The following is a 10,214-nucleotide window of genomic DNA, read 5'->3' as shown; positions in this document are numbered from 1 at the left end:
TCGAACGTACTCTAGATTTGATGGACTTGTTTTGACCCTCAAATTCTTGAGTCGGCCTTATACTCTGAAGGGAACCAGAAAACCCTCCAGCACAGTTCAAGAATAAGCCTGTGGAAAGTTACTTCTTCAAAAGCAAAAGTATCTCATATCATCTCTTATCCATTTGCTTCTCCTTATCCTGGCAGTTGAATGAGAGACAAGGAGAAGGAGAACAATCAACCGGAAGCCGAAGTCAAACCTCTGATCCTGGGTTGCTTACTTGGAAGTTTGACTGCTTACCTTGTCTGTCACCTCTTTCGGCAAATCTCCTAGCTCGGCGACTTGGGGGACTCCTACTATAGGGTTTGTATCGCACTTGACCAAGCCCGAAACTACAAGTAAGCTTCAAGTGAAATTGATACATTACCTTGTGCATCTTCATCGGTTAAAGATACCACCCCTGGATGGAGGAAGCGTACTTCCAGAGAAGATGTCACATCTACCTATGAGAAAGATAAGGCAAGTGAAGACGATACCACACCTCGGTACTTAGAAGTTTCGTGATTACTCAGCGGCTTGGATCTTGCAAGTCCCCAACCGATGAGCTTCCCTCACTCGGGAACTTAGGGGAGCACTGTTTGTACCATACTTGACTAATCCCGAAACTACTGAGCACCGGTCAACGTTATACCGTCAAGGACCCAGAAGAGTTTCCCTTCAACCAGAAGGCCAATCACAACGCGACACGTGTCGACATCAGAAGCCAATCACAGCACGACACGTGTCAACATCAGAAGCCAATCACAACACGACATGTGTCAATATTAGAACAAAACTAGAAACTCTCTTCTATAAATAGGGATCATTCTCCCACAATAATCTCTAATGTCATTTTGTACTAAACTATTCACTAGAACTCACTAAACCAGAGCTTGAACCTATGTATTTGTGTAAACCCTTCACAATTAATGAGAACTCCTCTACTCCGTGGACGTAGCCAATCTGGGTGAACCACGTACATCCTGTGTTTGCTTCTCTGTCTCTATTCATTTACGTACTTATCCTCACTAGTGACCGAAGCAACCAAGCGAAGGTCACAAAACTTGACACTTTCTGTTGTACCAAAGTCATCGCTGATTTTGTGCATCAACAGAAGTAATATTTATGTGGTAAAGTGTGGTATGTGCAAATTTAAGAAAAAAATATATTTTTCTTAACGGGTCATAAAGGGTCGAGTCACTTTACCCAAGGTGTGACACGACACGATCCGTTAAGTTAACATGTGTTACACGAAAACGACACGAATACGACAGACACGACCCGTTTGCCAGGCCTAAGCACAACCGTTAAAATGACCGAACTATCCTTACAATATGACTAAAATATCATTAATGAGTGATAATATAAGTAATTTTCATATTAACTAATAAATACTTTAAACTCTAATAATGTGTTTACTTATCTCAAAATTTCAATCGATGCTCACACGATATCAAGAATTTGACTACTAAAGAAATGAATTGAGTTCTTGGGTAGGGGAGTAGCATTCTAATTGCTCGAGAAAAAAGATTTTTTTGAGATGATTCTCTATCACAGTTTCTTCAGTTTTTTCCTCATGTTGTTCAAAATCATTGATTAATTACTATGACCATCGAGAAACATTTTTATTAATTTTTTTATTCTAATAGATATTTTTGATCATTTTATTGTAGGAAACAGTTCTACTTGTATCAAATAATAATTTTAAAATTTTAATTCGATCTTCTGAATCAATTCTTACTTGTCGTGTTCTGTAACTAAAAAAGGTCTCTTAAAATTTACATTGTTGTGTGTCATTCCGAGTTCATTTTTTTTGCTCATTGTACGCTTACGCTATTTTTAAAACTTCAAATTTGCTTAATTTTAACCAATAATAATTTATTTAAAACATGAACTTTTAATAGTTTGATTCAGACTCACGTGCAATAGTAAAAAAAATTAATTTGAAGTTAATATTTAGACCCTTTTCGATAGACTCTAAATTTTGACTCGCCCAATTGTCCTTAATTTATTGGAAGGTCGATTACCCAAGGAAAATTGTCCGTCTCTTTGCAATCAAGTTCACAACCCCCTCCGTTTCCTCTTTTTCTTAGCATCTAACTATTTAACCCACTAACATTTGTCGGTCTCTTTGTGAAGATGCATACAAATAATCGAGGGGCATTAATGTCATTACAAGGATGGTCAAACACAAGGGAGCCCCGAGCTTGATTGGAAGCCTCTCAGTCTGCGCGCCATTGCATTTCCTTCTCCTCCTATTTCTCTGCTCTGTCTCTCTCTCGCATCCTAATACAAGAATCCAATAATCCATCCACACTAACAATTCTCCACCATTTTTCTTATCTTCCCAAAATCATGGGGTCTCTCAAGTTCCTTTCAGATTAGCTCCACCATTTTTCCATCAGGTTTTTATATCTATACATTTTTATATATGATTATATTTCTTTCTGCGCATGAATTTATTGGGATTCTCAAGAAAAAAATGGATCAAATCAGCTGATCAAGTGTTTGATGTGAAAATTTGATGTAAAATGTTCTGTGGTCGTTAATGTACACATGCATGCTGTTTGATGAATTTGGTTTTCTGGGTTATTGTTGCTTGAATTTTTGAAATTTTACTTGAATACTATGTAACCTGGAATTATAGATTTGAGTTTTCTTGGAAAAAAATCATATTTTTATTTTTGTTGTTTGTAATATTTTATTGTAAAATCAAACAATTTGAAGTGAATATTTCTCCTTTCAATCCCTTGCAAAGCAAGGTAAGCCTCCGTACAATAGACGTTAACTCTACCCTCGCAAAGTGGGGAGCCTTGTTGGCTTGGGTCGTTCTTTTTACTCTGTAATTTGATGAAATAACTTTTCTGTGTTTACATTGTTTAAATTTTACTTGTAATTGAAAATTGTGGAACTTAAATTGTAGAACCTGGGTTTTGTTGGTACAAGATCGTTTATTTATGTTTATGTTTTTGTGTGCCTGATATCTTGCTAAAGATCAAAACTTTGAATTCCTTGCAGGAAGAGATGAATACAATTTCATTGCCTGAAATGGCAGTTGGGGTTATTCACCGCTGCCCCATTGCATCTTCAGGTCCACATTGCAAGTATGATAGGAGTTTATGCCGCCTGGGGCGGCTGCGCCCTCTTGTCTTCAGAACTAATTCGAATAGAGAAAAGTGCGCAATTTCTCTCCACTGATGCTCCTGTGAATTTGTAATTTCATTCCTGTATTGTTTGTTGACATTTTACTATGTTTCCTTCTTTTACGTGTGGCGGAAACTGTTGGAAGTTATGTGAAGGTTGCGTTTTCAATATCATGACCAAAATGAAATTCGTGCAGGAACCTTTTCTGCACACAGCATTGGTTATGTAAATCAAGAACAAGTATTTTTTCAAGCATGGTAATGTCTCTTCATGTTAAAGGAATGATGTATTTCTCCTCATAGTATTCACGGTTTTTGCGACTCATGGCTTCTGATTTTTATGACAGGATGATTCCAATGACACTTTTACCGAAGTGTTTGATACTTCAGGAAGCAGTGAAGTGTTGAATATAGAAGAAGATGAATTAGTGACAGCTAGAAAAGGTCTTTTGGAGGCCCAAGCTAAACAAGAAGCCACTGAGAAAGAGAGAGATCAATTGCTTGAAGAGTTGGCCTGTTCCGAGGGAAAAGAACGGGAATATGTTGCTAGCATATTGCACGACAAGGAATTGGCTATTGCAGGACTTGAGGCAGCCAAGTCGCGGTTCCATCAGAAGCTGCAGGAATCTGTTGAAGAGAAGTTCAGCTTAGAATCTAAGTTAGTTCTTGCAAAACAGGATGCGGTCGAACTTGCAGTACAAGTAGAAAAGTTAGCGGAAATTGCTTTCCAGCAGGCCACATCTCACATTCTAGAAGATGCCCGGATGAGGGTTTCGGCGGCAGAAACTACAGCTGCTGAAGCAGCTTATCAGATCGAAAAACAAATTAAGGAGGTGACAGAATGTAGTATATTGTCAATTGTGGAACAGTCAAAACTTGCAATAGAGAAGGCACTGGATGTGGCGGAAAAAGCTGGTGAGCATGCATCAAAAGCAGTATTAGAATATACTGAAGGTATGAGTCCACTGGATGAGCTTGCTTCCCTCCAGTCAAAAAATATGATGTTACAGGGTGCCATAAATGATTTAGAATCTCAGTCGTTGCTTACAAGAAGTGACATTGATAGGTTGAAGTTGGAGTTGGAAAAGGCCCATGCACATGCAAATGCGTTTGAGCTCCGAGCTAACGACGCTGAGAAATCATTGCTTGAATTTCAGGAATCAAGCAGGAAAAATACTCTCCAGAAAGAGGAGGAGATTATGTCTTTGTTGGAGAAAATGAAGAAAGATTCATCAGAAAGAAAGAAGTCTTCTTCCAAGGCTTTCAAGGCTGAGTTGCAAAGCATTATGGATGCTATTGGTGCTGCCAAAGAAATGGCAAGTGCGAAAGATGACGCATACTTGAGAAGATGTGAAGCACTGCAAAGATCATTGAAGGCATCTGAAGCTACTACAAAGATGTGGAGACAGAGAGGAGAAATGGCAGAATCATTGTTGTTGAAGGAAAGACTGCTGGGTGAGGGGGATGAAGATTCCATTTATGTTGTTAACGGTGGACGGATAGATCTTTTAACAGATGATGATTCACTGAAATGGAAACTTTTAAGTGATGGCCCTCGCCGAGAGATACCTCAATGGATGGCTAGGAAAATTCGTACTATCCGTCCCAGGTTCCCACCAAGAAAGATCGATGTAGCTGAAGCCTCCAGTTCAAAGTTCAGATCTTTGAACTTGCCCAAACCAGATGAAGTATGGTCTATAGCTCAGGAAAAGCCAAAGGAGGGCGATACCCTTATTGAGCATGTGCGTGAGAAAGAAACAATAGAAAAGAAACGAAAAGCTCTGGAGCATGTTCTTGAGAGGAAGACCATACAATGGCAGAGCACCGAGGAACAAACAAATTTAGGTTAGTTTTCTTGTATTCGTAAAATTGCTAATGTTACCGAGAAAACATATGTCCCAATTCCCAAACAAGGCCTGTACCTGACTTGAAATTGTGCATTGACTTCAATGCAGAGCCAGGAACTGGAACCGGACGTGAAATCGTGGTATGTATTTTCATACCCGTTGGTTGAATCTTGAAATACCAATATGTCATCCCAATTGTAGTGAAGATTGGTTATGCAAGACTAGATTTTCAAGTTTTTCCCCCAAAGGTCTTCAAGTTTACTTTGATCAAAATGTGCCTGCTCTCTCTCTCTCTCTCTCTCTCTCTCTCTCTCTCTCTCTCTCTCTCTCTCCCTCCCTCCCTATATTTGATTGTTTTACACGGGATAAAGATGCAATTCCTAGATTGTTTCTTCTACCGACTGTTATTCTATTGCTTTTGAAGTTTCAAGGCTTCAATTGGGAAAGCTGGAGAAGGCAGTGGTACCTGGACTTAGCTCCTAAAGCTGCTGATTTATCAAAAATTGGGGTAACGGCAGTGTGGTTCCCACCACCAACAGAATCTGTTGCTCCTCAAGGTTCATCTCTTCTTCGTCCACTTTGTTTTTTTTTATCTGTCTTGTAATCGAATTTAAATATAGCAAGATTAATGCCTTTTTTAGATATCCCTGTGTATGCATATAATCATTCTGGATGGCAATGATACCGTTTAGGTGTTATTAACAATGTTGCACTCCTAACAACTTATCTTGTCTGAAGTACATTTCTTTTGTTTATGTTCTTAATATTTGTATAGTGTTAACATGCCCCCTGCATGTGTGTGTTTATCTGTAGAAATATACGTAGGACCTGCATTAGTATATTTGGTAGCATTAAAACATGATTTGATGAAGTTTGCGGCTCTTCAATAATTGTACAGAATTTGTAACCAATATGAAATGGCGTGCAGGTTATATGCCTTCTGACCTGTACAATTTGAACTCATCGTATGGTACCGTGGATGAACTTAAACACTGCATTCAGGAAATGCATTCCCACGATCTTCTGGTATGTATAATCTTAGGCATCGAAGGTCAATTCTTGAACTATTTAATGGGTTTTTTGTTTGATAAGAGGTTTCCTTTATTATTCTTTTGTTCTCTTTGTTCAAAAAAGTAAAAGTTGTTAAGAAAGTGAATTTGGCTCGTCATAGGCTCAAAACAGAAATCGTTTTTGGATAATCAAATCATGGGGCCAAGTGAGAATGATGCAGTGGATATGTATAGGAATATTATCTGCTTTAATTTTTTTTCTGTTTGATTATCACGTGAATAGTCGTGTTGGATTAGTAACGTATTTTTCCTGTGAGCAGGCCCTGGGAGATGTTGTCCTAAATCATAGATGTGCACATAAACAGGTAAACACTTGATTTACTGTTCCTGTTTCGAAACTTTAGGGTATTTTATGACATTAGATCATTATTTTCATGTTGCATGCTCGGTTGGTCATATGTGTTGTCACTCCTCTTGGTAAAACTCACATTCTTGCCGATTTCAGAGTCCAAATGGCATTTGGAACATTTTTGGTGGGAAGCTTGCTTGGGGGCCTGAAGCAATTGTTTGTGATGATCCAAATTTTCAGGGCCAAGGAAATCCTTCAAGTGGTACTTTATTTTTTCTTTGATTGTTGTGTAAATTTTATGATCCTTGGAAGGGTTCATCGTTTTGATTGTTTTAGAATCCCTTCCAATCGACTTTATGATTAAGATGGAAAGGGTGAGAGTCTATGAGACATAATCTACGCTTCACTTCTGGTCTTGATTGTTTGGTTTAGTTTACCTAAAACAGTTCAGACCTGAACAAGACATGCTATTTACCACCCCACATCAGTGTGGGAATGTTGGGATAACCTCATGAAGTTTACAAGTATATGCATGTCCTAGAGGCTGCTGAAATTTTAAGCTTACCCGTGTACTCATCTGCTGTTAATGCTGTGCGTAGGGGATATATTCCATGCAGCACCCAATATTGATCATTCGAAGGACTTCGTAAGAAATGACATAAAGGAGTTGCTAAATTGGCTTCGAAGTGATATTGGTTTTGATGGATGGCGCCTTGACTTTGTAAGGTGAAAGTGCTTTCTTTTTTGGGGGGGGGGGGGGGCGAAGGTTCAAGGTCTTTTCTTAGTTTGACCCAAAGTGCAGATGTCTGAACTCTTTAGAAATTTCTTTCTCCTTTTAATCCATAGCATGCGATTAACTCCTTTTGTGTTGTTCCAGAGGCTTTTCGGGTACCTATGTAAAAGAATATATTGAAGCTTCGGTTCCTGCGTTTGCTATTGGAGAATATTGGGACAGCTTGGATTATGAAAATGGAAACTTGTGTTACAATCAAGGTATGAACTTGTGAACCCTAGATTGAATTTACAACGTTGAACAAGAAGATAGAAGAGTAACAAAGAAGATAACCACAATATTGTTACTGCGAGATACAATTATATGCCTCCTTAACTTAGTAAAACTCATTTGTGGCCAGAAGCAACGATGTGATTACTGTTTTTCTTAGCATGGTGAACTTAACGAAAAAAATTAACTTTTCTGGTTCTGTAGATGCTCACCGGCAACGAATTGTTAATTGGATCAATGCCACAGGCGGTACTTCCTCTGCATTTGATGTCACTACAAAGGTACTTGCTAGACTGCATCTGCTACATCCTATATTAGTTTGACCCACAGAAACAAGGCTAAGAACATTGTCACTCGGGCCACGGGGAAAATTTGAAAAGTAATGTGACAATTGATATGGTTTTGCTTGTCAAACCTTTGTTATCTTTTTATAAATAAAAACGAAAGTTATATCTGATAATTTACCTAATGGTGAAATTTATGTTATGCGGCTGCATATTTTAGCCCAATGCATACTTAGTATTGCATTTTTCAGGGAATACTCCACTCCGCTCTTCATAACCAATACTGGAGATTAATAGATCCTCAAGGTAAACCAACTGGAGTTCTGGGATGGTGGCCCTCTCGTGCTGTCACGTTTTTGGAGAACCACGACACAGGATCAACACAGGTCCCTCTTCCCTTTTCTCTCGCACACACGCATGCACACGCACGCACACGAGCACTGAACCCAAATATCCCCTTATACGATGTCATAGTGCCATTAACGAAGCACAAGAAGCCAGTTACTGGTTTTTAAGTGCTAGACACCTAATGTAGGAACTTTCTTTCATTTTATTTCAGGGCCATTGGCCGTTTCCACGAGATAAGCTTACGCAGGGATACGCATACATCCTGACGCATCCTGGAACAGTGAGTTCTTAATCCCTTAGTTGCCATTACAAATGGCTGCTATTTAACTTTGCAATCTTTACCTCTGTTGCAGCCTGTCATTTTCTATGACCATTTATACGACTTTGGTCTCCATGACATCCTAACCGAGCTAATAGACGCTCGGAGAAGGGCCGGGATCCATTGCCGGAGCTCAGTGAAGATATACCACGCGAACAATGAAGGTTACGTTGCACAGATAGGTGATACACTGGTAATGAAGCTTGGAGATTTCGATTGGAATCCGTCAAAGGAAAACCATTTGGAAGGGAGCTGGCAGACGTTTGTTGACAAAGGATCGGATTATAAATTGTGGGTACGACAATAGTCCGATTCAAATGGATACATATATACTTGTAAAACCTGGGATTAATTTATAATTGTAACTCCTTGGCACCAGAAATAAGTGCAAAATAGATGGGTGTGTAAATCAGTTCACCCACATTTGCCTCTGTTTACGCGGTGATGTTTGTGGATTTGTGTTCGTGGGGGAGTTCTTAGGTTTGGATTGTTAACCGTTTGATGAAATGATATCACATCGTCATTTACATTTGTGTTTGTGGGGGAATTCTTAGGTTTGGATTGTTTAACTACATGATGAAATGATGTTACATCGTTATTTACTTTTCATTTAGACTCACAAACATTTCAAACATGTATAAAACATACGAAGCAATATGAACGACATGCAGATAGTCAATAATGTGTTGATATACTTGTCCGACATCCAATCGCTCTCCTTCCTGTGAGCATGAGATAGCAGCGAAACTGATTATTTTAGAAAAATAATAATAAAAAAAATACATAAAAACTGAATGATGACATCGTTATTTACTTTTCATTTATACTCACAAACATTTCAAACATGTATAAAACATACGAAGCAATGTGAACGACATGCGGATAGTCAATAATGTGTTGATATACTTGTCCGACATCCAATCGCTCTCCTTCCTGTGAGCATGAGATAGCAGCAAAACTGATTATTTTAGAAAATTAATAATAATAAAAAATACATAAAAACTAAATGATTTGGAGATGCAGGGGATCGAACCCTGTACCTCCCGCATGCAAAGCGGGCGCTCTACCATTTGAGCTACATCCCCGTTTTGGTGTTTGTACTCAAACAAATTATAATTAATCTTATTGTGGCATGATTGGTGTGCTAAGAATCAAAATCTCTATCACCAACTCTGCAATACTCTACTATCTTTAGGAAAGAGATCATCTCTGGATCTTTTCCACCAAATCAAGTGATCCGAGCCTTCCAAATTTCATCCAACAACCAAAAATTATCACAGCTTTTAAGGGATCAAAATAGGTGGACCATTGGATAAAATTTGGAAGGCTCGGATCACTTAATCCAGTGGCCTTAGTGGAAGAGATTGTTGAGGATCTCTCTTTCCCTATCTTTAAACATAAACGAGAGAGAGATTTTTTACTGTGTTGGCAATACAATTAAGTATACTAAGTGTTATACAAGTAGTTGGATACTTGAAAAAAATTTCAACCACGTATATTATGACACTTAGTATACCAAATAGTGTTCCCAGCACACTAAATTTTTTATCTAGATTAGGAAGTATCAAAATCCACTCTACCACTACATAAACACATGTTATATATTACAATCAAACAACTTGGTTATGTAGATGTTCTTCATCATTGCTAACGCATTGTTCATAAATTACGAATCATACATGCACTAACAGTTCGAAATTGTCAATTTTAAGCTGTGTTTGGAAGAAGGTTGTTGTCTATCATTGACTTCTATTATAGACAAAGCCTAAAACGCAATAGCTACTCTGTAGTGGATATCAACATTTTGAGTTTGTTTACTACCTGCATCAATGGTTACAAAAGTCCACTTGTAAGTTGTGTTCATGGGAATGCTATTGTCCATCATTGACCTTT

General features: G+C 38.3%; 1 protein-coding gene and 1 non-coding gene across 2 annotated transcripts; one reads left to right on the top strand and one right to left on the bottom strand.

The window, feature by feature from the left end:
- Positions 1-2,194: 2,194 nt before the first annotated feature.
- Positions 2,195-8,850, top strand: LOC103421513 (uncharacterized). Its single transcript, XM_008359555.4, has 15 exons — positions 2,195-2,423; positions 3,037-3,194; positions 3,359-3,419; positions 3,509-5,006; positions 5,117-5,148; positions 5,433-5,565; positions 5,937-6,034; positions 6,339-6,383; positions 6,524-6,629; positions 6,967-7,093; positions 7,245-7,360; positions 7,575-7,651; positions 7,906-8,040; positions 8,214-8,282; positions 8,356-8,850. Exons 2-15 carry the CDS (start codon positions 3,043-3,045, stop codon positions 8,626-8,628), a joined length of 2,922 nt encoding a protein of 973 aa, XP_008357777.3. The 5' UTR covers positions 2,195-2,423; positions 3,037-3,042; the 3' UTR covers positions 8,629-8,850.
- Positions 8,851-9,333: 483 nt separating this feature from the next.
- TRNAA-UGC (transfer RNA alanine (anticodon UGC)) lies at positions 9,334-9,406 on the bottom strand. The gene has a single exon. It is a non-coding gene; the product is annotated as a tRNA-Ala (tRNA).
- Between the last annotated feature and the right edge of the window lie 808 nt (positions 9,407-10,214).

Source organism: Malus domestica, chromosome 17, assembly GCF_042453785.1.
Source record: "Malus domestica chromosome 17, GDT2T_hap1".
Taxonomy (NCBI): Eukaryota; Viridiplantae; Streptophyta; class Magnoliopsida; order Rosales; family Rosaceae; genus Malus; species Malus domestica.
This window is presented reverse-complemented; position numbering and strand designations above follow the sequence as displayed.

Coding starts and splice junctions, on each gene's coding strand:
- LOC103421513 (XM_008359555.4), top strand. CDS start 3,043: ATGAATACAATTTCATTGCCTGAAATGGCAGTTGGGGTTATTCACCGC. Junction 7,361..7,574: donor AAACTTGTGTTACAATCAAG/GTATGAACTTGT, acceptor CTGGTTCTGTAG/ATGCTCACCGGCAACGAATT. Junction 7,652..7,905: donor CATTTGATGTCACTACAAAG/GTACTTGCTAGA, acceptor TGCATTTTTCAG/GGAATACTCCACTCCGCTCT.